Source organism: Dipteris shenzhenensis, chromosome 33 (assembly GCF_047967505.1).
Source record: "Dipteris shenzhenensis isolate YYH24624 ecotype China chromosome 33, Dip_SZ_1.0, whole genome shotgun sequence".
NCBI lineage: Eukaryota > Viridiplantae > Streptophyta > Polypodiopsida > Gleicheniales > Dipteridaceae > Dipteris > Dipteris shenzhenensis.
In genome coordinates this window covers 12071930-12099693 of record NC_141628.1, presented here as the reverse complement: position 1 = coordinate 12099693, position 27764 = coordinate 12071930, and the positions used below count along the sequence as shown (strand labels likewise).

The window sequence follows — 27764 nt, the reverse complement described above, 5'->3', positions numbered from 1 at the left end:
AGATGTATTAACGTTCGCGGACATAAGAGAATTGAGCTGAAATAAGCAATTGGATGACCTTTTTGAGAAAGCATAGCTCCAATGACATATGTGCTTGCATCTGCTTCAATCACAAACACTTTGTTGAAGTCAGGAAAGCTTAGAACTGGAGAAGTCAACTTTCCTTAAGGAGGGCCATAGCCTAATCTTGAGCAGGGCCCCAATGGAATGGTGTCTTGGCCTTGATGAGCTGGAATAAAGGACAAAGAATCTCTGCAAAATTTTTTATATTCTTCCTATGACAATTAGCCAATCCAAGAAAGCTTTTAAGCTAAGAAACATCAGTGGGAGTGGGCCAATTCACAATTGCTTGAATCTTGTCATGATCAATGGCAATGCCTTCATGCGAAATGATAAAACCAAGATACTTCAAATGAGTGAGGAAAAACTCACATTTCTGGGATTGAGATGAAGAGAATGTTGTTCCAGCGGAGAAAAGACTTGGTGGAGATGATCCAAATGCTCTTCATGTGTCTTGGAGTAGATGAGAATGTCATCCATATAAACAATGACAAATTTATCCAAGAAAGGCCTGAAGATGTCATTCATGGCTCTCATGGATGTAGCTAGACCATTGTTGATTCCAAATAGGAGAACCACCCATTCATAAAGCCCTTGTCTGGTCTTGAAAGCTGTCTTCCATGTGTCAGCATCCTTGATTATCACCTGATGATACTCACTCTTGAGATCAAGCTTGGTAAGAACCTCGCTCCTTGAAGTTGATCCAATAAATCATCAATCCTGGAAGTAGATACCTATTCTTCACTGTAATCTTGTTCAAAGCTCTGTGATCAATGCACAGCCTCTAAGAACCATTAGATTTGGGAACCAAGTTAACTGGAGAGGCACATGGGGAAGAGGATGGCCTGATGTAGCCAAGAGCCAAGAGCTCCCATAGTTGCCTCTTGATTTCATTATTCTCCAGGGGGCTGCTCTTGTAGAGAGGCTTATTTGGAAGTGACATGTTCTATTGGTTTGGGAGGAGGAAGAGCTCTTGGAGGTTCCCAAATGGAGGGGAATTTCTGCATGAACTCATGAACTTTCTCTGGAACTATGGCTGCATCAAGGGCTGCTGTAGTAGACCCTGTTTGGACAGCACATGGTGTAGTGGGAAGGGTAATTGCAGCAGCAGTAATAGTGTCAAGACATGGAACAGCATGAAGAACAGGGGTTTGAGCATGTGGAAGGGCTGAAGAGGCAGCAACAGATGTAGTAGTAGAGGTAGAAATAGCAGCAAGAGTAGATTTTTGAGCAGCAGCAGCATATGTGGCAGGAGCAGTCACATATGCCGTGCATGTTCCTCTTTCCTCATGACCAATGCAGAGGGCCTCAAGTGTGACCTGAAAAGGACTGCCACCCCTCCTGATCCTCGTACACCGCTGTCTCTCCACGTCTCTTTTCTATGGGCAGATTCCCACATGTACCCTGTCACAATGGGCAGTCCCCTCTCCGGCCTCTCATGGGTGTGTGTAAAAGATCACATCTCTGTTAGTATATGTTTCAGAGAAATCCCCGGGATCAAACCAAAGGGTTCCATTGCAATTCCACACAGCCATTTTATTCTGCGTTGTACTTTTGTCTCAAGGCCCCGACACCGTCATTTGCTGTGATGAGAGAGAGAGAGAGAGAGAGAGAGAGAGAGAGAGAGAGCACTGCGTTACCTAAAAGTAAGAGTCAACAGGTGGGATGCCTGATGCATCCATCCTTTGATGATTCAAGTGCATATAGATACTCTCTCGCAGTGATTCTATCATTGGATTTAAGGACACATGAACAGTCTCTGGCAGGAATTCACCCAGAAACCAAGTAAAAGAATCACTTGTGATGATGGCTTTAACTTACTTTTTCAATGATTCAAACCAAAAATCTCTACCTTATTCCTTTAGAATGTCCCTTCGGCTTGGTTCTGATTAACGACGTTGTTAGTGACCTTCTTGGCTCAAGCAGATGGCTTTATCACTACAGGTTTGTGGCGCTTTAACTGAGTTTCATATAAAATGTGTGTCTAGAAGGTGCTTGGAACCATGTTATCGTGGTTAAATTTGCTGATATGTGATCTTCCTTTCTTCTTTGTATGATGAGTGGCCTGTTGTGGTCAGGGAGCTTCAGCAAGCTGAACCAGCCTCAGATCATGGAACTCACTGTTCAAGAGAAAGGAGTAGGACAGCTTGGAAAATCATTGATGAGGTGACTTACTGTACTTGTTAAAGCCTTTGTGATTTAGAGTCTACTGTCACATGTGATTATACAAGAAGGAAGAATAAGGGCGTTAGATTGTAAAGACTGGTTTTCTTCGTTAAAAGATGCGTACAATAGTCTCTACTTGTGGTCATCATCAAGCATGCCCAACTATGGTTGTAACATAGAGCTTATTATCTGGCATCATTTGCTGAGTAAGCTTGATGCACCGTGGTACTGGCATCTCCAAAATTTTCAGTTGTGACCTTGCTAGGATGTGCATATTCTAGGTTATCTTTTGATTCCTAGTTGAAATAGGAACCATAGAAACCTGTGTCATCATAATAAGGCTAATTTAATATATTTAAATTCATCTTGATCGGGAGAGCGCAAGGTTGACTTTTGTATATGTATATTACCACATGCTACATTCAAAACTGTGTAGTGTACATATGCATGTTTGTACCTACTCCTACCTGTCTACCCACATACACACATATTACGTACTGCGATATATATATATATATATAGAGAGAGAGAGAGAGAGAGAGAGAGAGAGAGAGATGTATTAACGTATGCAGGAGGCCTCACGGGCCTATGAGACAAATGCAAAACCAAAAGGTAACTCATACAAGCCACTAAGGGCTGAAGCAAAGGGCTCACTAAGGCCCTTGCTGAAAGCTAAAACGCTAAGCTAGTGAACAAAATAGTAGAGTAGCAAAATATCAGAAGAGTAGATGTGAGGAGCTCTCGTATATGTGTCTGTCGAGCTGTCTTTTGATGCGGTGGAGGGCGTGGTCTCCTCGATCTCTATATCGGATGGGCGAAATCAAGGGTGACGCCTCGTCTCTGGCGGTCACCTCTGAAGAGGTCTGAAATAGATCGGACCTCGATCGTGCGTGCTCTGGTCCCTTTCCATGTCGCATGTGGAGTGCATGTCTCTCGTCTGGCAATATCGTGGCGAGGACCCGGCAGCTAGCTCAGATGCACAAAAAAAACAAGTGTCTATGCTTTGTCGATCTTAGTGACCTGCGGCATCAATCCCTGCTGCTCTCTAGTTTGTCTCATCAATATATCTCTCTGTCGTCACATCTCAATCAGATAAAGCCCAACACAAACTTGATCGGGAAAATGGATCAGCCGTAAAGGTGAACCAAAGCCATGCCTCTCCTGGAAGAGGCAGTGATATCACCCTCGGATCTCATAGTAGACTGGGAAGACACATAGAAAGTGCTCCTTTGTTTCGATCTCCTCCATCCGGCATAGTGTGCTGATCCTCCGCTCTCTGGGTATGCTTGCAGCTCTCCCTGCCTGAATCCTCAGCTGATGTGACTAGACTTGCAACTGACCAACACCTCAATGCATGTGAGACTCTCCTGTCCTCCAGGTATTGAGGTCTGTTGAGGAGACCTTGGTCTGAGACCCTCAGGAAGTGGTGTTAGCCGGAAAAGAAATCAGGACCAGAGGCTAGACACTAAGCATGGCGACGCTCAAGGGCCATAGAGGAAAGGAGAACGTGAGGGCGAAACGTTATCACGGGAGGGGAAATGGAATTAGAAGGGGAGGGAATGAAGAGGGAGACTATGGCACAAGGGGAAAGGGAGAGGGGGAAGAGAAGCATGTACATGAGTGGAGGAGGAATGTAGAGATGGAGACATCAAGGGAAGAGGATCATGCTTTATTTGAAAGGAAAGATGAGGGGAAATATCAAAGTACTAGTTAGGTGGCTTTACAAGAATGAGCGTGTCTCATCAAAGAATAGCCCCCTCCTTTTATAGCCAAAAGAGGAGGTCTCTCCCAATAACTGCATCCTCCCACATGCATGGTGTGTGTGGAAAAGTCTCCCATGTGGGCTAGGTGGTTACGCACTCTCAATTGTGTGCGACAACCCTTTGCCTCAATTTTCCACATAAATCAAGCCCCATATCTCAAGTCTATGATACTCCCTTGGTCTCTTCCCAATTTTATAATATGTTCAAACTTCTAGGAGGACAAGTGGAGGGTTGGCACAAGGAATCTTGCCACCTCATCCTACTTTCCCCATTATTTAACTTGCTCTCTTGGACCTTCTATACCTCCCCCACATGGGCCTATCCTATATGGAGGGAATAACCCAATATAATATTCATCTCCACCTATTTTATATTACTTCTCCCATGGACTTTGAGCCATATCTCACTAAATGCAGCCTAGGTGGAGGGGTGGCACATGGAGGAGCCATGCCACCTTACATTTTATAATATTACTACCATGGATTATGTACAACACACCTTATGGGTCCTCTTACGTGGAAGGGTGGCACATGGTCATGCCCTGCCACCTCAACCCTGGGCCCTATGCACACCATATTTTATTATACTATTGCCACACATACAAACACACACTCATATTTATGCCTTTTTCCTTAGACAAATTTATCCATAACAGTTCCCCCCCCCAGGCAGGGAATGCACAGCATTTCCATGCCTAGGTCCATCATGCACAAAGAAGGGCTTGAGGTAACGCTTGTTGATCACCTTCTTGCCATATGGTTCATGCAGCTCCTGAACTTGTACAGACCCATTGCTATGTTCCTTGATGACTTTGTATGGACCGGTCCACAGTGGCAGAAACTTCTTATCCATTTGGTGGTCCAATCTGTTATCAAAGCATAGCACAACATCCCCCTCAGCAAAATGTCTTTCCCATTCCTTGCGAATCTTAGCATCTAAGCGGGCCTTTTGTTGATTCTTTTGGATCTCTGTTTGATGTAGGGCAAGGCGTCGGATTTCATCTAGCTTCTCAAGTTGCACCAATCGGGCCTCTACATGTTCATCTTCTGTCATCCTATGTTCTTGTGCCAATCTCAAAGCTGGAATCTCTATCTCTAGTGGTAAAACGGCCTTAGTACCATATACCAACTCAAAAGGAGTGTGACCTGTAGATGTTTTATGAGTGATGTTGTAAGCCCATACGGCTTTTGTGACCTTCTAATCCCACTGGCTCCTGTTTCCTGTGGCCATTTTTTCCATGGTTTTACAAAGGAGGCCATTGGTCCGCTCTGTTTGACCCATGGATGCTGGATAATAGATGCTAGAAGTGTGATGATCAATACCCATGCGATCCATGAGTAACTCCACTGCCTCATTTAAGAATGGACTCCCATGGTCAGAGACAATTTCCATGGGTGTCCCAAACCTTGTGCAGATACGTTCGAATATGAAATTTGAAACTGCCTTACCATTTGCAGTGGGGAGGGCGATAGCTTCAGCCCACTTAGTGACATACTGAGTGGCTACCAAAAGATACTTTTTTTTTGCGGGCGGTCATGGGCAAGGGCCCGACAAAATCTATTCCCCACTTCTAAAACGGATGGATGGATATCGCTGGGTGATGTTGCCCAGGACGCAAATCCTTCCTACCGACGAATTGGCATGGTTCACAGGTTTTGCAATACAAAGTGACATCTTTGAACAAGGTTGGCCAATAGTATCCAGCATGTAAAATCTTCTTAGCTGTATAGTCACTGGCATAGTGGCCTCCACAAAATCCATCATGATAATGCTTCAATACCTTAGGCACTTCATCTGCATCAATGGCCCGTCTTAGTACCCCATGAGAATATACACCTTGTTGAGGATAAGCATCTAAGGGGGAACCATACATTTGAGGTGGAGGCGGTGGATACATCCCTGATGAGGGGTGGGGGTATGCCCCTGAGTTAGATCCCCCAGGTTGTTGTTGCAAGAATTGAGGGGGTTGCGGAGGGACAATCGTCTTCTCTGAAGCGGGTCAGACTGAACTTTATCAAACTTTTGAGCAATCTCATGTGCTAGCACCATAGTTTCTGGATACTCCCATTTAAGCTTGAGGCGAAATTCGTCACTTGCTCCTGCTACAAGGTAGCCCAGCACATGCTGAGTCATTCCAGCTCGAAATCCGGCATTGTCCTCCTGTGTGGCAATTAAACGGTCCAGGAGCACGGCCGCTCGATCCACATATCGACGCGTCGTCTCACCTTCTGACTGCTTCAAGTTTGCCACCTGCAGGTACATATTCTCCGGCTCCTCTTCTTTGCCGAAATACTCAATCATCGCTGCTGTCAACCTTGGCCAGCTTTGGCGAACATCGTCGGCCTGCTTCTCATACCACACTTGAGCCAAACCCTCTAGAAATGTGGGAAGAACCAACAGCCATCTGTCTTCAGTAAGAAAGTTGAGAGAAACACAACGGCGCTTGAAGGCCACAAGATACTCATTTGGATTTTCTTCCACCCGTCTACAAAACACGGGAATGTCAGCCATGCTTGGAAAATGGAAAAGAGAGAGGCAAGACGAGGCTTATCTATGGACAAACAATAGAAAGAGGAAGCTTGAACTGAAAATCGGGTGAAGATACATCCACAAAGCACACATAGGCAGGGTAGGGTGTGACTGGTGTATTGTGAAATACTACACGGGAAGAATCTTCAACATAGAATAGCACATAGACAATCGTAAAAGGACCAACCCTCATGATATCACATCCATCTTTACAAGCGAGGGTTAGAGACGCGGCGCTGCATGAGGTTGTTCATCAAGGCAAACAAGAATGCCATGACAAATGTCAACAGTTGGAGAGCTTGCACATCACCTTCAGCTTCTTCCAGTTCATGGTGACACATGACAAGTTGTTCTTAATGGTTTTGTTGTCATAATTAGTAATCAGTGAGATATTGTCTTTGAGATATGCCTGCATTTTGCACTTCTCCATCGGGTTTATATCTCACTTGCAGAATTCCATTTTTGTTCTCGAGTCTTGCCATAATTTTTGTACCATTTTCTGCTTGCCTAGCTCTCTGATTTCCCCTTCTTCCTTTAGGATATCTACAGCATGTAGCCCCCATCTCTCCATGCACTTGACTCCCTCTCTATGCCAACCTGATTTTTTTGTTGCCTCCATGACTCTATATGGGAGTTTGCTTGCATTCATCTTTGCTACCTTGTGAGGTATCAACTCTATACAGTACTTTCATTCCTCTTTTGTAGTGAGGGTTCATCCCCTTCATACAGTACTTAGTCCTTTCAGTTATTTTACAGTTGTATTCAGCCCTTTGGGAAAGACATTATTTCAGTTATTATTTTCCTCTTTGGAGGCCCATTATATTCCTCCCTCAGATTCTCACACTCACTCCACAATCCCACTTGTGTTTTGAGTGCATTATTGTATTAATTCAGGTAGTAGTGAGTAGGAGAGAGAGTTAGTTAGGCTTTCTCTCTGTTACATTGGTATCAGAGCTTCAGATTTTCTTTCCTCAGATAGGGAGGTGCAGTTTTAGGACATCCCTATTGTTTCATGGTATAGACAAGATCCGGAAAGGACACCATGAGTACCAGTGGCATGTCCAACAAATGTGGGGAGGCAGGATGCCTTTCCAAGCCTCACCACAATAGAACCTGGGTTGCAGAGGCCCTGATGTCAGTTTCTACTATAATGCAAACCATGGTGCAAACCATGATGCAGATGCAGTAACAACAACAGTCCAAGAGTCTTTTTACCTGCATGGTACAGCTCCAGGAGATCCGGGACGATCGGTGAGCAAGCCGCTAGAAAGCGTGAGAGCGCAGCTTGGGAGGAAAGAAGAACACACATCTGAGGCTCAGAAAGCCAAGGAGTTCTGATACACATCTGAGGCTCAGAAAGCCAAGGAGTTCTGATTGCTCGAGGCCCAGGAATGCTACAATGATAGATTTGTGGGTTTGAAATCCATACCATACGTTCATTGAAAAAAATAAATTAAAAAGACTCATACTAAAGCTGCTAAAATGTTGTCTCTGTCACCATTTGGTACTTATCTCAAGAAATAAAGAATAATCTTTATTAGAAATTGACTTCGGTCAAAGCATGTTGACTTTGGTTAACTAAGAATAAGTTTTATTGATTTACTTTTGCTTTGCATTGGTAAAAGAGAACTGTGGAAACACCCACAAGGGACTAGGATTAGTCCAAGAACTAGGAATGCATGCATTTCGCCAACCTCTAATGGGTTAAAGTGCTGGAATTTGTATGTACAATGTGTCCAGCAGCTAGCAAACTCTGGTAGGAGGGGGCTGTCCCTGACTGCCTTCCAGCACCAGAGAGAGTCATAAGGAAAGTCGTCCAGCAATCAGCAACCAAACTGCCATGAAATCTTCCACCTAATTGAGGATTTCAGCCCATAGAAACCTTAGAATTCAGTGCGCACAGCACCAGGCAGGAGCCAGGAGAGAGGCGTCCAGGAATATGGCCTCAGACAATGAAAAGGAAGCATTCTGTCTCGAAGAAAGTCGAGAAAAGCATAAAAAAAGGCCCAAAATGGGCCCAGGGACCATGCCAGCAGCAAGAAACACCAACGGGAGAAGATTGGTTGTGGAGAAATCTTCAAAAACGTCTTCAGCCAGCAAAGGGAGAGCTGCAAAAATCCGCCACTCTCCAAAAGACTCCCCTGGTAGGGATGAAGACCCAAAACAACAGGGTAGGGCTCTAGGAGCTTCCAGGTACTTCTAGATGGGACACACAGGTGCCACAAGCCAAGCATACAGCCCAAGCATGCACACACTCAGGGCACATGGCAAATTGGACGTGGGAAATTAATGCCCCTAAGGGGGTCACTTTTTAAGTCATGACCCTAGTGTATAGAACCGGTGACCCTAGTAAATAGGACCTCTAGTGGGTCACTTTTTAAAACATGACCCTAGTGAACAAAACCAATGACCCTAGTGAATAGGACCATGCTAATAGCACTAGGAGTTGCACTTGTTGCACATTTAATCATAGGTACCCGTAATGCCCCTAGCTTGGCACCCCTAGGCCAAATTCAGTGGCGGTTAGTTTAATCACTTCGCCATCACATCCCCGTGACATACCCCCCTCTTGAAACATCAAACTATCATGTTTGCTGTCCCATAATTACAGGAAATATAGAAGAATATCACAATAGGCATAAACAGCCCATAATCCATAGTACAACATCACATGAAGTACAATATACAATGCACATACGGCAAGACTGCAAATCCATCCATATGGTAGTGTATCAACTGTTTGGAGTGTCACGACCACTCATCATAGAAGTCTCACGGCAGAAACACTGTTAGCATCAGTGCCTTGTAGTGTCACCAAGCGACCTCTAGATATCCTGTGAGCCTGTTTGCACTGTGGGAGCGGAGGTGCCACCCCCCCTTGAGCATCCGGTAATGCTCCAGACCTGTGTACTGCTGGACCGGAATGAGCCATTGCCACAATAGGCTCGAGACCAAATGCCTCGGGTAGAGCTGCAAAACTTGTGGTGAATCTGCCAATTCATTCTCCTCCAACCAGATCCCATCGTTTGCAGGATAATTCTTGCACTTCACTCGATAGCGTCTTGAAACTCTACCGTTAATCTTTCGATCCTTATGTGCCACAATCTGCTCAGGAATCAAGACTTCATCTTGTTCATCAACTTCAGGTTGCTCTTCAACTGGCATATCCTGTGGCACTTCTCCATGAAAAGGCTTCAACAAGCTAACATGGAAAGCATTGTGGATGGTCCCCTTTTCATGTAACTTCAGTCTGTAAGCTACCTCATTGATCTTCTCAAGAACTTGAAAGGGCCTGTAGTACCTCATATTCAGCTTGGTATACAGCTTTACCTTCCCTCTCTTGCTCCTGAGATGTGCCCTAAGAAAACACAGCAATACCCAGTCACCTTCCTTGAAGACCAGATTCCTGCGATGCTTATCTGCAGCTCTTTTCTGCTTGTCCTGGCTGCGTTGAAGGGCATACTTAACCTTTTCATACGCTGTCCACAAGTCTTCCACATACTGATCAGCCACAAATATCTTCTCTTTTGTATGCAAAATAGAAGGAACCTTTTTCCCACCTTCCACCATTTCAAACGGTGCCTTACCAGTGGAAGAATGCACTGTGTTGTTGTATGCATACTCAATCAGTGGCAAATACTGCTCCCATTTTGCTTTGTGCTCAGAGACATAACAACGCAGCAAATCCAACGCCGTAGAATTTGCCTCTTCTGACTGGCCATCAGTCTGTGGATGATATGAAGATGAAAACAGCAGTGAGGTACCTATGTTATCAAACAAGCCTCTCCAAAACATACTGGTCATCCGTGGATCTCTATCGTTTACGATAGACTCAGGCATCCCATGGTACTTGAAAATAAACTTCAAGAACTCTTTTGCCATGTGCTCAGTTGTAATCTTCTTTCTCACTGGAATGAAGTGAGCCTGTTTGCTAAATCTGCAAATTATAGTCCATATGCCATCATGACTAGTAGGAGTGCGAGGGAGATCAAAAACAAAATCCATAGCGATGCTCTGCCATGGTCGATCTGGGCTGCTTCTGCCTGTCATACTTCACCTTTTGACAAATGATACATGTCCTGACATAAGCCTCGACATCCTTCCGCAGAGAAGGCCAATAGAAATAGTGCTCCACTGCTTTGATTGTAGCCTCAATACCCCTATGTCCTGCATACGGTGGGGCATGACTTTCAATGATCAACTTATGCTGTTGGGATATGTGTGATCAAGGGCTTGCTAGGCGCATGTGTGTAGCCACTAGCAGTCATATGGTTGTGTGTGTGTGTGTAGGCGAGGCACACTTAGTGCCATAGACCATGACACAGCCTATGATTGTGGAGTTACCTCCTTTGATGTAGGAGAGGTGCCATTGATTTAGGCCACCCTCTCTCCCATTCTATGAAAGAGAGGACTTCCTCTCAACTCAATGGAACATTTTGCCTTTTGGTTCCCACACTCTCTTCCATGATCTACTCCCACTCCCCAACATGTGGTACTAGAGCCATTCTATCCTCCTTGAGCTTCCACCTCATGCTTCTAGCCTACTCTAGCTCCAAAGTGCCACCTCATCATCTTCTTCAACCTTCTTCCTTTTCCCCAATTTTGCCCGAATCTTGCAGCATCAATTTCTCCAAATCCAACAGTTAACTTTCAAAATGCTTCCGGCTCTAGCGTCCCCACACTAGGACGCACCTCTTCACCATTGGGATTGACGGAATTTAACTTTGAGCGGCTGTGCCACTTCGTTCTTTGCTCGCTAGTCTAGCTCAAAAATCCGCCCATAGCCGCGACCATTCGTCAATTCCTCTTAGCCATAGTAGGGCAATGCTGTAAGGAGTTTGCTAAAGAAATTTGAGCTCAAATGGTGCAGTGATTGTGGAGAAATCACACAAATATCAGTCGGAATAGGCGCATCTCTCCATGGCGACACATGTTTGAGGGGAGGGGTTCCTATCCTTCCGGAGGTGTTACCGGAGGCCAAAGGCCACTGGCGTGAGAAGCATGAGTTTTGCAATGCTCTAATGCAATGGATCGTGCAGAGCGCACCGTGCAGTAGTGTGCGAGTGTCATATGCTATACTGTAGTGAACGACGATGTACGAGTGCACTATGCTAAATGACAATCACCGGTGAACTCCACAACATAAAGCAAAAATAAGAAAATCCTACACTGGTGAACAATCCCCATATCGGGAAGAGACAAGAGATGAGAAAGTGACCGAGTTGGCCAAAGTACATATCACTGGACGTGTCCCCGGGTCACAAGTCGCAAGTCACAAGAATACACAAGTCGCAAATCACAAGAATACACAGGTCTATCCCCATAGTAGACCAAGGGTACACACAAGTCTCTCCACATTCTCTCCTTGGCGAGCTCATAGCTCTAGCCTCTATCTCTCCTCACTCTCCTCTTTTTCGCTTCCGTGCCGAATGTCGAATGCCCCTTTTTCTCTCTCCCTTCTCCTTCATCCTCATCCCCCGCCTTGGAGGGTCCCTTCTTCGCTGAGAATTCCCCCCCTTTCTTCCCATTGGTCATCCTCTTATCTCCTTAGCTGTTGAGGATAGCCATTGCGCCGCTGTCTCTCTTGATGGCTTCGGCAACTTTCTGACTCCCTGACTCGCCAGCCTGATGGTGTAAATTCTCCATGTGTAGGTGAGCTGGTTCACCGCATCTCTTGATGGCTTCGGCGACTTCTTGACTCCCTGACTCGCCAGCCTGATGGTGTAAATTCTCCATGTGCAGGTGAGCTGGTTCACCGCACCACTGCACCACTGTATCATTGAACCACTGTGTAAATATAAATACTCCTGACTGCTCCATGTGCTAAGCTCACTCTCCATGTGCGCAGCTCTTGATGAGATCACTTTGGACACGATACTCCTGGTTGACCTGTGGTTGACATGTGTCGACCTGTGGTTGACAGCCTCGGATAGTACTCTTGGATGAACCCGTGTGATCGCGTGGCTAACTTGTGTTGACACATGGTCAACATGTGGCGAACAGATGTCGTCATGTGGTCAACGCCTGTCGACAGGTGGTCGTGTGATAAGGTAACAACACAACGCGAGATTTCGCCATTTCTCTTTGTTGGAAGTAGTCCTCAGTAAGAGCTTCCATTTGTCTTTGAAAGCCCTCTCAAAGCTTTTCTCTTCAGCTTCAATTGCACCCTCCAACTTCAGACTGTTCAATTTGGGAGTAACAGCGATATTTGCTTCTAATATGAACCATTGAATGCTAGAAAGTTTCATTATTATCTCAGTTATCTTTGGGCTTTTGGATGTTTGACCATTGGAAGTGATCTGAGGCATTTTCAGTCTTATCTTTGGAGCACTGTCCTGTGGTTTGATAGTTTTGGTAAATGCTCATGTTGCATTTATGATATCTTTTGAATTGAATATTTTTGAATGCTATTTTGTGAAGGAATAGACATTGCCTTGTAAGAGGTAAGACCTTCCTAATGGCTAACATGAGTAAGATAGATGGTTATTCCTTCCATACTTGGCAGACCAAGGTCAAGTTCATTCTCATGAAGAGAGGTCTATGGAATATTGCTTGTGGAAAGAAGAAGAAACCTTCAACAAGAAAAGGTGAAATAGAATGGACAGTAAAAGATGAAAAGGCTCTTGCGATTATTGCTTTGGGTCTTATTGATGAATATGTTCATCACATTGATGGAAGGACACTTCACATGATGCATGGAAGACACTTGACAAGATATTTGGTGCCAAATTTAAGCACTCAAAGATGAAGATACTTATTCACAAAATATTAGAAAGCTTTTGTGGAAAGACCAGCCACATTGAGGAAGAACTTGAAGACAAGAAGAAGATCAAGGAGAACAAGGAAAAGAGCTACATCAACAACATGGCAAATCTGGTTGAAGAGAGAACTCCATCAACAAATGAAGAATTAAACTTTGTGGTAGAAGATAAAGACTATGCCTTTTGAGCACTTTGTATTTTGAACTTTATTTATCATCACTTGGTCAAATTTTTGAGGTTCTCTTCCTCGAATAGTACTCCAAAAAGACCGTGTGGTTGGCCGTGGGAGTAATCCAAGATTTGTATTAAGTTGAAACGTGAAAAATAAACTGTTGCATGATAAGGGACAGCATGGAAAATTGTAAAAAAACTGAGTACATCTTGAGGTAAAACACTGATATTTACAGTGAGGGCCAAACAGCTTGGCAAAATCTAACAGTGCAAAAAAAAACCCAAACACCAACACCCATGTATCAACCCTTGTATGAGATTACTGAGGGTGGTAATCAGCAGCCTGTTCCTCTGCCTTCTCCTCTTCCGCCTTCGTATTTGGCTCTGTGGCCTTTTGCGCATCCTTTTGCTCTGGCTCAGTCATATGTATCTGTGGATGGGGTGCTTCCTCCTCACACTCAAGCGTGTCCATCACATTTCTCAGATTTTCATACTTGTCTTTATATCGGTGGTATCGCCGGTAGTAATGATCCTTTTGCTCTTGCAAGGTGGACTAGGAAGTCTGGAGGGTGGCCAACTGCATCCGAAGATCTGTGAATTCTTCCTCCATGGATGAACGCTTCTTTTCCAATTCAGCCACTCTGGATTCTGATTTTTCGTTGGCAATCTCGGAGGAAGACAAAGACTCTTTTAACTGTGTAATCTCCTGGTGAAATCTGGTCACCTCTGTGACATGCTGGCTGTGCAAAGTTGCCAGAGCTACGGCATGTTGGCTACGTAGAGTTGTCATTGCTGCTTCCCATTCCTGCCTGTGATTATGGAGGCGATCCTCAAGGGCAGCCTTCTGAATATTCCAAGCGATGTCACGCTCATGTATTGCTGAGTCCTTCTCTTTCTGCCACCTTTCCTCCTGTTGTCGAAGTGTCACGCTAGTGGCGCGCTGCTGGGCTGCTTGTGCTCTCTCGAATTCTAACTTTAAATGTTGCTGTTGAGAGAGGAGCTTATGAGCATAACCTGTGGAATTGAAGACCGCTGTCCCAAGTTGCGTGAAGGTGTTGTCCATGATACACTGAGCAAGATGCAGGGACCTTTTCATCCACGCATACCTGTCGCTGTAATTCATCCTGTCTGCCAAATTAATGACGTCCCCCAATTCCTCAAACATGTCAGGGAGAGCTCCCTCTTCCTCGGTTGACAGGTTTCCTGTAGGTGCCAATTTGTCCAAGTGCACAAAACATGTCGGGGCCCTGGAGATCTTTTTGTTCTGTGCGAGGCAGTCCTGCAAGGGAATGGTGAAGATTTGATTGAGATCCTCCTCTTCCCCACATACTGGTGAGCGTTTTTTGTGAAGGACATATAGTAGTTGGCTGTAATCTTCATTCTGTTTTTCCACCAGGGAAATATTTGAAAGAGGTGGGCCCGATGAAGCAGCTATGTAAGCTGTGAACATATCATTCTCATGAAGGGGTGGGCAATCCACAGATTGGGGCAGAATCCCTCCCTCAAATACCTCCTCTGATGCTGAAGTGGCCGATGGAGCATCTCCTCAAGAGGGGCTCCCACTCCCGTCTCTGGTCCTGTCTCTGCCTGGGGAGGCCGAAATGTGAAGTACACCCTGGGATGACATCTCCTGAGAAAGCCCGTGGGAGTGGGAGTCGGGTCCCAGGCTAAGATTCAGGTCCAACACCTGGTCCAAAACATGGTCAGAGGTCGCCTGAACTGTGGTGATGACTGCATCGGTGAAAGTGGTAGGGAGTGAAGATGAAACAGCTGCAGTCCTTTGTAACAATACACCTGTCGAGGAAGTCCCGGGTACAACAGTCGTCGTCACTGGTACAACAGGAGGTGTACCTGGTGCAATCCCTCCCATTGAAAGTCTGGAGATCGCTGGAGAAGCCTGGACAAGTGTGACTGATGGAGAGGCAAGTCCTGGCACGGGCACGACTGATGGAGATACAAGACATGTCACTGATGGTAACCCTGTGGCACCGGTAACAGAATATACTGAAGAAGCTCCGGTGCAGACTTCATGAGGTGGCGCTCGCCAAGGTGTCCTCCTGAGCGAAAGAGGAGAAGAGGCAGTCCCGGGGGAAGGAACACTGGAAGTGACAGTGAACGATTTGGAAGAGGGGGTGACAGGAGGGGAGAGAGATGATGAAGGGAGGCGACCTGTGACAATGGGAGGAGGGTTGGCCTTCCACTGATGAAGTAAGAAGGTGAGGTGGGGCCCACAAGTACAGGTATATGTGCCCCGACGCTTGCGAACTGTGTCACGAAAGGCAGAGTAGAAGAGTGAGGCGAAATCATAGGGAGTGACCGAGAGAATGGAGTCTAAGGCAGAATGGATCGCCTTGGTGATGAAGAAGTGGCATGGGGCAGAGTAGAAGTGCGTGAACAAATACCTCGCTAGAAGCGCCTCTCGGCTGTTTCCATCGAGAACCTTCTTGCACTCATGTCCTCTGCGATGAGTTTTACAGGTAGACAAGAAGGACATGAATGTGGGTGAGCCGGTGTGAGGTGGCAAAAAGGGAAGTGTGGGAAGACGGAGATATGTGGAGACCGAGACGCATGGCACCCCTTGACGGGCACCATCGTCCCATCATCGGCTATGCACCAGCCAGGGGGACATGACATACGGAGGATTCCGCTCCGCTCTAGTCCTTTTCTTTTCATTGTTACATTCAGATGTATTTGATTATGTATGATCAGACTTAGGATTCAGCACGGGTGATGATGCTCGTTTCAGTAGCTCCACCCTTACTGTGATTTGTATTAGGTTTTCTTTCAGTCTCATAGACCCATCGGTCTTCCGAAGACTCTAATAAAATTTCTTTCTTTCTTTCTTTCTTCCATGATGTCCTCCTTCACTCCCACTCCCCAACATATGCCTCAATGGTTGCGTCACACAGAGCTTGTCATGCATCATCATGAATCCCTCCTTGAGAGTATAATGATCATGCCGATTGCCCTCCATAAACTGATCATAAATACGTGCAAAAGCATCATCTATAGCATACTGCTCCTTCATGGCATCTAGCTCATTGTGAGAAGCAATAGTAACTGCAAGTACCTGTGGTGTCTTGGACATAGCTTCCATACGTGGCCTTTTGGAAAGTGGATCAACCACTACATTCTTCTTTCCAGCCACATGAACAATCTGAAAATGAAAAATGGAAAGGAAGTTTGCCCATCTCAACTTTCTCTGAGTGAGAAAGTACTGAAGTGATTGGTGATCGGTTTGCACCTAAAAATCAGCACCTAATAGATAGTGCTTCCACATAGTAAGAGCATGTATTACAGCTATCAATTCTTGCTCATACACATTCATGTTGTGTTCAGCATCTCGGCGCAGCTTGCTGTCATATGCAACCACTTTGCCTTCCTGCATAAGAACTCCACCAACACTGTTGCCGCTTGCATCGCATTGAATAACAAAAAGCTTTCGCAAGTCTGGCAAAATGATAACAAGATCAGAGCATAATTTTTCCCTCAGCTCATTGAATTCTGCAATTTCTTTCTTCCCCCAACGGAAAGGCACTACCTTCTTATGTAAAGGATGTAAAGGTGAAGCTATCTCAACAAAATGGCGTATGAACCGCCTGTAATATGAACACAAGCCAAGAAAGCTACGGACTTCATGTAGGTTCTTCAATGGAGGCCAATTCTTGATTGCCTCTATCTTGGCAGGGTCCATTCTTACTCCATCCCCCTTGAGATGTTGTGTCCCAGGAAATGGATCTGTGGCATGAAGAACTCACTCTTTTTAGTGTTGACCAGCAGCTTGTCTCTCCTGAGCTCTGCAAATACAATTGCCAAATGTTGCCTATGCTCCTCTTCATCCTTCGAGTGCACAATAATAATGTTCCCACAAACTTTCTGTGCTCTCTGAAAATCCGGTCCATCATGTGGTTGAAGGTAGCAGGAGCATTAGTCAGACCAAATGGCATGACAAGAAACTCATAAAGCCCAAAAGTAGTCTTGAAAGCATTCTTGTGTACATCTTCGGGCCTGATTCGTATCTGATGGTAACCACTCTTCAAGTCAATGCGACTGAAGATGGCTGATCCCTCCAATCAATCTAGAATATCATCAATGTGTGGGATGGGGAATCGATTCTTGATAGAGATTTTATTCAGAGCCCTGTAGTCAATACACATTCTCCAAGATCCATCCTTCTTCTGCACTAGTAGGACGGGAGAACAATATGGAGAAGAACTGGGCTGAATCAGCCCCTTCTGTAGCAATTCATTCACCTGGCTCATGATCTCCTCTTGTTGTGCCGCACTAACTCTGTATGGTGGTCGGTTCGATGGAGAGCTGCTAGGAATAATGTCAATGGTATGATCGTCTGGCCTTTCAGGAGGTAACTCCTCTGGAAGATCATCTGAGAAACAATCTTGAAACTGAAATAAAATTTCAGTTTGCTGTTTTTCCAGCTTGGAGAGATTACATTCATCCTCAATTGGTTCCTTTTCTTTTACAAATATCGAAAGATGCTTTTTCATTATGGAGGAAATCGCCGAAGTGGATACAACTGGGACTGATTCCCCTTTCATTTTTACATTGATGACTTGGGGTTTTACCCCTATAAGTCAAAGTGAGCTTGTGTAAACTACTCGGTGCTTTCTATCAATTCAGACAACGGATTTTGCACAGGCGTTTGAATGAAATGATTGCGAGTTGTCAAACACATATACTTGAACTTAAGAGATTGCAATTAAGCTAGAATTAAGACTTATACAGCTTAAACACAAAGTGACATCATTGGAAATTGCAATATGATTGAGGGGCCAAGACAGGGCCCCTCCCTTTATCCAGGCTCACTTTATTCTTGAAAATGGAGATACAAGACCAAGGTGCAATGCACCATCCAAATTGATGAACTCAGTGAAAGCCTAGGACCTAGATACAAGACTCAAGAGCATATGTACAAGGTAGACAACAGAAAGGAGGACTCCAAGCTCAGGTTTCAACTCTTGGCTTGCCCAATCCACAAGGAAGAAGCTTGCAACAATCACCACTTACATCCAATATTAGAGGCAAGCTAGAGGCAAGCACTAGTTTCTAGAAAGATAGTAGAAACAACATGAAATAGTGCTGTAAATGAGATAAACTTGACAATACAGACTCCCTTCGTGACTTGACCCTTTTGTAGATGAAGTCCTTGATGCCTCTAAAGCTCCCTTGGGTGAGGAGAGTGTGGAAATGGGGCTGAAATGAGAAAAGCTCAGAAAAGCAGCCTGTAGGCTAGAGAGAGAAAGCCTTTATGGAGTGATAGCTGTAGAGAGAGAGTGCCAATGCTTACCCCAAGGGAGGGGATGTAAGAGAGGAGCTGCTGCTGTTCCAGAGGCAGATTTCTGCAAGGGAAAGGGGCTGGAACAGTAGAGAGAGAAATTTTGCAGTAGAGAGAGAGACTGCAGCAGGAGAGAGAAAGGGGCTGTGGCTGCTCCAGGCTAGGAGAAGGAGAGAGGATGCTGCTGCTGTTCCAGAAGAGCTGAGAGGGGGAAGATTTTTGGAGAGGAGGGGCTGGAACTGTAGAGAGAGAGTGTGTTGCTGTAGAGAGAGAAAGTGCTGCCGAGGTGAGAGAATGGCCTGGGGAGAAGCTGGCTGCACCCAAGGAGCTGGAGAGGTTCTGCTGCATCAACCAAAAGGAGGGAGAAGGAAAGTGACGAATTTTCTTCATGTATGGAATGAAGGGGAGAGGCCTTCTTTTATGGGCTCCCCCCCCCCGGCCCAGAGTGGAAGGTCGACACTTGTCCCTGATTTTTGGTGGGCTGCAGTCCCAAAGAGGACAGCCCCAACCTGCCCCAAATCTACCAGATTTGGGGCCAGACACTTGGCCTGCATGCCTTGCCATGCATGCCGCCACATGTGTGGGACAGGTGGACTGACCTGCCAGCTCAGATTTTATGTGGCAGTCTGCCACGTGTCACTCCCAAAAACCCTAAAATTTCAAAGTTGTTAGAATTCAATTATGATCGCATCCACGGGTTCCTAACAGCTTGGACTATCTATTGACGTACTCTAAGGTCATAATTGAGCCATACTGAGCTCATTTGTTCGTCGTCTTATCTTGTATCTCCATTACTCTTGGCATGCTGCTAGGCCCACACCCAAAGCTCAGGGAACATTCTCTTGAATGGTTCCTAGGTTAGTATGCAATCTGTGCATTTGATTGGTCCCATGTTTGGGTACTCAGGTGGGGTGTGGTTTCCAGATGTCCCTCTCAAAGAGAGGCCATCACTCTTGTGGGTCACTAATGCCCATAACCCCAAGCAAGGGGGTCCACCCTCAAATGCTAGACCTAGTCCCCATTGACCGTAACTGAACAGTAGGAAAACATTTTCATTTCTTAATAAGCATACTATTGAAAAACAAAAAGAAATATTACCAAGCAAGTGGATACATGTTGTTGAAGCAGGATGATAGCTTCTTATCATGGGTATCAATGATAGCATGAGCACGGTACATCCAAGGCATCCCTAGCAAAACATCACACTTAGGTAAAGGCATCACATAAAAATCCTCATAATCCACATAGCCCTGAATGTGAATGCATAGCTTTCCTATGATGGGGGTGACAGGGGTACTGAGCTCCGGATTAGCCATATTGGCCTTACAAAGAGGGCCAATCTCCTCTGGTCGAAGATCCAGCTGAGCTGCAAGTTCAAGAATTATGAAATTTGCTTTGGCCCCTGAATCAAAGAAGTACAAACAATGCTGATCCCGTAGCTTGCCCCCATGCTCTGCACATCTCTGTCTTCTTCTCATCATGCTCACCCTCAATGATATCAGGAATGTGGCCAGCAGTTGGCTTGGGTTTCTTGCCCCTGGGGTCCTCTCTTCTGTCTGATTAGTTTCAGCCTGTGGTGCCGCAGCTTCTTTCCTCTTCTTCTAGGGACAGTTTGCTGCCCTGTGACCAATCTCTTTGTAGAGGAAACACTTTCCTTCAGCAAACAATTTATTTCTCTCTTCAGAAGTGAGAGAAGAGGGCTGCTGTTTTCTTCTCTAGCCTGCCACAAACTTTGATTTGAAAGGTACTTTTCCGGCTTGTTGTGGTTTCTAGTGCTCCTCTTTAAAGTTGCTTTGAAAGCTTGAGACTCTACCCTGCATGAGTGAGTAAGTTGTGTTTGCATTCTCTATCAACTGTGACATGCTGGAAATGTGTGTCTTTGTGCAATAGTCCCTCAACTCTTTAGGAAGACCACAACAATACTTTTCGACCTGCTCCGAAAAGGGGACTGTTTTGTAGGAGCTACAGCAGAAGTGCATCCCAAAACTTCTTATTGTTTTTTTTTTTTTGCAAGAAAAGTACTTCATTAAGTATGAATAAAAACCGTAGAGCAAGCTCAAGTGCATGAGAAAAAACAGCTCAAAATGAGCAAACAAAAATCCTAGGTGGCAGCTGAAGATGCCACCTCATACCTGAAGGAGAGTCAGAGAAGAAAGGAAAATCCTTCCAGATTCTGAGAAAGGCAACCCTCCTAGCAGTAGCGGTCCTGGAGGTTCCCTGTATGTTCGCCCAAATGGCCATCAAAGTGTGTATAGTATCTGCCTAGATACTGGCCATAGTTTGAGAAGGGTGAACCCGGGAGTCCTCCAAAGCCTTTGTAATACTAGCCAGAATCTCCCAAGATGTGTCTGCAGAAGCGTGGGAAGCTCTGAATGGAGGAAACGGAACATCCCGGAGGGAGCATGACTCTACAAGGTGTCGTCGAACAAAAAGAGCTGTGTCCGTGTCATGTCCCTCGAAGAAAGCCTGTGGACCAGTGAGTGACAACCAAGCAACTGATCCCTAGGTCATGAAGAAGGGTGCTCTATGAAAAATGCAAAGTATCCTAGCAAGACCCTTCCAAATCTTCCTCGCCTGAGTGCACTTCCAAAGGCAGTGCTGCACTGACTCAACTGCTGAGTGGCATTGAGGACATGTAGGGTCAGCCCTGAACCTGGGTCTCCACAGTTCACTGCAATCCCTCCATGAATAGTAAGCCAGATGAATAATGTGATTTTCCTATTCCTGAGGGATTTCCAAAGTCTCCTCCAAAAGTTTTTTTGCATCTCTGCGGAAATCCGAAAAGTCTCCCAATGAGGAGCTCTAGAGGGTCTCCAACCTCTACAACTGAGCTAGAATCTCCTGGCATTTCTGCCCGTGTAACAAAAGAAGGGGATGCTCTTCTCTCGGTGCCCGCCCTGCATCTATCCACTCCCATCCCCCTGGATCCCACTGCAAGGATCTAATAGGGGAACCTGCATACAACCAAAGCCTCCAAGATCCAATAGCCAAGAGAACGGGGTTTGGATTAAGATACCACTGTGAGTCTCTACTCATCTCCATGTATCCTGCAATCCTGATAGGCTGGAAAGGAGTCTCCAAAAGAATGTCCTTTGAAGATCTGTGGAGTCTACCTCCTGCATGAACTTGAAAGACAAGGGTATCCTCATGTGCATCCCGCAAGGCTATAACTTGTAGAGGGATACTTGTCCTCGAAAAAGCCCCCAACCAGGTGGACTCCGAAATAGGCAAATGGTCTGTATCCATTAACTCCACTGGTATAGCTGCATCTATTTGCTGCATCCTAGCTGCACTTCCTCTGAGGTGACTAACTGAACGAGCTCTCTGATCCTTTGGAAGCATCCTGAAAGCTTTCCAAGCACCCACAGTGGACGCAGGTCCCAACTCCCATCTAGACCACTCCATATAGTGTGACATGCCCAGTGATCTGCCATGCTCATCTAGTATGTAATCATTCCACATGACGTGCTGCCTGTCAATTTCTTCACGAGAGGAGGGTGGAACTCTCCGAAGCTGTCCCAAGCTTTCAGAATGGCAGCCATGAGAGGGGAGGTAGGAGATCTGAGACGGGCTGACGTAAAGATCCATCTAGGGCTGTCCATCCAATCTCCTCCCTGAGAAGGTGTGTATGTCTAAATACTGTGTAAGAAAAAATCCTTCCATGGCTCTTGACTAGGCATCAAACCTCTGACCACCATCTTGCAAAGCAAGGCTCTACACTGTAAGTCTGGATCAATAATATTGAGACTCCCTTTCTTAGTGGGTAGAATAAGAGTCTCCCAAGCTACCCTGGCTATTACATCTAAAGTGCCGTCTAATCCACTCCACATAAAATTCCTGATAGGTCTCTTGAGTTGAATGATATTGCTTGTAGATCGGCACCAACAAGAGCAAACAAACCAGGCTGTAGCCAACAGTACCTGGTTTACAACCACCACTCTGGATGCAAGGTCAAGTCTGGCCGAACTCCAAAATAGGAGTTTCCTCTTGATGCTCTCCAACACGGGAGCGAACTGCTGTGCTGGAGAAATGCCCACCCCAACCTGGCATCCAAGATACCTGATAGAGACACCGCTCTGAATCCAAGTAAAGCCAATATCAACACCCCAATTTGGAGTGTCCTCGTCACTAATCCAGAAACCATTGGATTTGTTCCAGTTAATGTGAGCCCCTGCTGCAATGCAAAACAAATCCAAGGCTGTTGTCTTGAAAGAGGTGAGTGTGTGTGGAGTGGCATCCAAAAAAATAGCCGTGTCATCTGCTAGCTCACTGTCCAGCAACTCCTCTTCCTGTCTCAACGGAAGTCTGAGCCCAAAAATATCAGCTTGAGCTCAAATATAGAGGCTCATAGCTTCAGCCACAAATAAGAATAGAAAGGGGGCAGAGGGCATCCCTGTCGGATTGATCTGGATATTTGAAACCTGTCTCCCCTAACTCCACGAATGAGTACTTGGCTATGGGTTGACCTGTAAGAGCAGAAAACCCTCTAATCCACAAATCTGAAAATCCAAAGCAAAGAAGGGTTCCCTCTAGAAAACCCTAATCTACCTGTCATATGCTTTTTGGAAATCCAGGAGTAGAATTGCCAATCTATGGCCCTCATGCATAGCCCACTCAGAAGCCTCCCAAAATGAGAAAATGTTATAAAAAATGCTTCTGCCATGGACAAAGCCTGTCTGTGTGTCATGTATAAGATTTGCCAGGATGGGCTGCAATCGCAGGCTGATGGCTTTTGCCAAGATCTTATACAAAGTGCCCAGTAAGGTGATCGATCTCCACTGAGACACTAAATTTCTGCAACCTACTTTTGGGATAAGATGAATGAGACCCTTCAAGAGTGAGTCTGGCATCTCACCCGAGTCCCAAACGCGGCTGAGGTGATGTAATCCCCAATTCGATCCCAAAAAATAATTTAAAAAAACGGTGTAAGTCCATCTGACCCTGGACAACTACCCTTATGAAGGGCAGTAAGAGCAGTCCTGATCTCTATGTTGGTGAAGTGTGCATCAAGTGAGGCTCTCATACCAAAGCTTTGAGTGAGCTGAGTTAAAACTTGTAACACAGAAGCCATTTGAGTTTGCATCATGGCCATAGCATCTGGCTGTATGCTTGGGTCTGCACCCAATGCAATTGTACTAGCAGGGTTATGTACTTATGGAGCTGGCTGCCACAAAAGTGGTAGTACTTGGCTTCCCTGAGGAGCATGCTGTCCCAATACATCAACCTGAGTATTCTGCCCTTCATGGGCTGTATCTTGCACTCTGGTTCCAGGGTGTGCTCCCCTTGATTGCTGCTTTGGCTCAGACTCTGAGTTTGCATCATAACCAAGCCTTATATGCTCCATATTAAAGGCAATGGGTGGCTGTACGAAGGAAAATCAGCAGATACTTTCTCTGCCCAGGGACTCATCTGGATGATTTGATGAGGGTCCTGGCAACGGAACCATTGTAACCGGCCTTTGACTGACAAAGGGCAGTATATCTCACTCTACTTTCTTACAACACCAAAATACAACGACCATTTTCCATTGCCATTGCCCAAACACAATACTTAGAGCATACAATTCCACAGCATAGCATTACTGAATCACAAAAACACGGGAGGCTAGAATGCCCCTACTCAATAAGCATACACAGTGACACCTGTTGGCCCCAACATTTGGCGCCCCTTGTGGTATTTATTTATTCATTGGTTAGTTCAATTACAAGGGATTCCCTTCCTGAACTCACCTGCAGGTGTAACCCAGTACAATGCCAATCAGTGGCTGTGCAAGTAACCAACTCCGAGTACTATCCTCTTGGTTCCCTTCAATAGCCAAGCATATCACAAGCGGAATAATCCAACATCATACCAAGCAATGCATCCACACAAATCAAGGCCATCACTGAGTCCAAGGCTTGCCATTGCTCCCCCAAGAGGAGAGTATCATAACCAGTGCCCCAATCCTCTTCTGGGCCAATGGCAGGGCATCCAACCTTCCAAAACTCAGCAAGAGTAGCAGGTGCACACAACAAAAGAAGAAGATAAGAGTTCGGCCAGCAGATGGAGCCTGTTTCAACTTGAAACAACCCCAAAAGATGGTAGACCAGCAGCTAGCAGCCTCTGGTAGGAGGGGGCTGTCCCTGACGGCCTTCCAACAGTAGAGAGAATCACAAGGAAAGTTGTCCAGCAATCAGTAACCAAACCGCCATGAAATCGTCCACCAAACTGAGGATTTCAGCCCATAGACACCTCAGAATTCAGTGCGCACAGCACCCGGCAGGAGTCAGGAGAGAGGCGTCTAGGAATATGGCCTCAGACAATGAAAAGGAAGCATTTTGTCTCGAAGAAAGTCAAGAAAAGCATCAGAAAAGGCCCAGAATGGGGACGCCTAGGCCCAGGGAGCATGCCAACAGCAGGAATCACCAACGGAAGAAGATCGGTTGCGGAGAAATTTTCAAAAACGTCTTGAGCCAGCAAAGGGAGAGCTGCAAAAATCCGCCACTCTCCAAAAGACTCCCCTGGTAGGGATGAAGACCCAGAACAACAGGGTAGGATAGGGTAGGGCTCCAGGAGCTTTGAGGTGCTTCCAGATGGGACACACAGGCGCCACAAGTCAAGCATACAGCCCAAGCATGCACACACTCAGGACACATGGCAAATTGGACATGGGAAATTAATGCCCCTAGGAGGTCACTTTTTAAGTCATGACCCTAGTGTATAGAACTGGTGGGTCAGTTTTTAAAACACGACCCTAGTGTAAATAGGACCTCTAGTGGGTCACTTTTCAAAACATGACCCTAGTGAACAAAACCAATTTCCCTAGTGAATAGGATCAAGATGATAGCACTAGGAGTTGCAAAAGTTGCACATTTAATCATAAGTATCCTTTGGACATCAATCAATGCCCCTAGCCTAGCACCCCTAGGCCAAATTCAGTGGCGGTTAGTTTAATTACTTCGCCATCACGTCCTCGTGAAAGATAGTGCCAAGCCGAGTGTGCGCTCATCTATCTTTTCCCACCGCTTGAAGAGGATGGTGGTTGTTGGCGACTGAGGGGTGTCGATGTAGAGGTTGCTACTGGTGTAGGTGGCACGATATCAGGTTGAGGGACTATTATGAAGAAATCAATGACAGATCTTTGGCTTGGTAGAGCAGGTCTGGTAAAGGTGTGCTCCCTCAAGATGGCCGATCGGCGACACTGAATTTCTAGCGAGAGTAGACCGAGACATCTCTTATCTTCAAACTCCATAACCTGAGGCAAAGGCCTAAAGGAGGCTCTGAACAAGCAATGATACCTCCCCCAGATATCGTAGTAAACGGTGCATCTGCATATGTAATGCTCCTTTGTTTCGGGCGCTCTGCCACAAAGCTAGCATATCTGCTGCTCAACGTCCACACATGTCCATCTGCCAGTCTCTACCTGTAGCTAGTGCGATGAGGTCCGTAGCTATCTGATGGCCACTTGTATGCCGTGTGTAAGGGGGGTATTCATGTAGATCAGCCGTATGATGAACCCATCCACTGAGAGGTGTAAGAAATGACTCTGATATTGCAGCATCTTCGTTCCTAGAGGGAATGGCGGAATGACCCATGTCCTCTCAGTATCGAGTCTCAACATGTCCATCCTCGTCACCTGGTTCAGCTCTTAACGGCTGAGACCCGGGGTGGGGCAATCCAAGCTGTAATCAAAAGGGAGGAGTGTATCAATTTGCATGCTATGCAAGCTCAACCATATGCTCATGTGGGAGAACCAACACTCATCATCTCCTTTATCTGCCAACTCTCTAGAGGCTCTAAGTGCCACACGGGGGTACCGTTGCTGGGGGAGCTCCCAAATCCTCTGTAAGAATGTCACTGCCTGAAAAAGTGCTTCTACTACCACTAATGCTGCTCCCAACTCAGCTCTGACAATCTCATGCCGGACCGATCCTTTGCTCCAAATCATGCGCGATATCATCATAACCCGAGGTCTCTCCATACGATCCCATCCATCATAGTACCTCCTCTTTGGTCCTACATGTCCCTCGAGATCGTGTTCTTTGGTATGGTAAAGACTTGGTCCCCAAACTATTGCTCCATATAAAAGTGTGGGTGTCACCATAGTATCAAAGAGCCATAATTTTGTGTGTGGCTCCTGAAACTGAATATGTGCACATTGTGTCTCGAGTGCCCCCAAAGCTGTTTATGCTTGTGTTAGCCTGACCTCCGATGCCCCTGTCAGTGAGAACCGTGGCCCTGTGAAGGTAACCCCAAGATAAACATACTCCCGGACTAGCTCAATCGCTTCTCCTCCGAGGGTAAAACTACAATCAAGTCTGGTGATCCATGCTGTCGAGGTGTTGAACACCATAACCTTGGTTTTCCGAAGGTTCATTGTGAAAGAGAAAGAGAGAGAGAGATAGATAGATAGACACACACACACACACACACACACACACACACACACACACAGAGTGAGAGAGAGAGAGTTTATTAAAAGTCTTCAGAAGACAAAGGGTATATGAGACGAAATGAACCTAATACAATGACTTGAGACGTGGAGCCCCTAAGCAGGCATCAACACCCGTGATAAATACAAAAAAACCCTATAATCATAACGATGTCAATACATAGAGAGCACTCTCTGAGCTCATGGAGAGGATGAGGGGCTGGTGGCACTGTGGTGATCATCCAGAAGTTGGTTGAGATGTCAAGCCTAAGAGGGGGTGAGCCATGTGCAAGGCTAATGCGGCAGCGTTAAACTTGTGATGGAGCACTGCCGGCTATCGGTGTTTGTGGTTCGCTGTGGTCTCCTAGCTATGGCCTTGCGAAGTCACTGTCACTCTTGTCATGTCTTCGACTTTGTAAACATGGAGGGAAGATCCCCTAGTCTGATCTATGCCTTGACCTGCTAGTGAGTCTGCTGTGTCTCTCGCTCTGGTCCTCGGATTTGCCATCTCCCAAGGTCCTGTTGGTTGGTGCAATCTGGCTGGAAAAACTCAGCGATCACGCTTTGAGTGGAGTTTGGCTGTACTCCCTCATCTTGCCTCTGTGTCCTAA

The 27764-nt window shown here is 45.9% G+C and overlaps 1 protein-coding gene across 1 annotated transcript in view; it reads left to right on the top strand.

Annotated features, from left to right (window-relative positions):
• Positions 1-27764, top strand: part of LOC147879698 (uncharacterized) — a 109912-nt gene that overhangs the window by 10267 nt on the left and 71881 nt on the right. The window contains exon 2 of the mRNA XM_087371868.1: positions 2149-2226. Coding sequence (XP_087227994.1) covers positions 2149-2226 — 78 coding nt within the window. The remainder of the gene's footprint in view (positions 1-2148; positions 2227-27764) is intronic.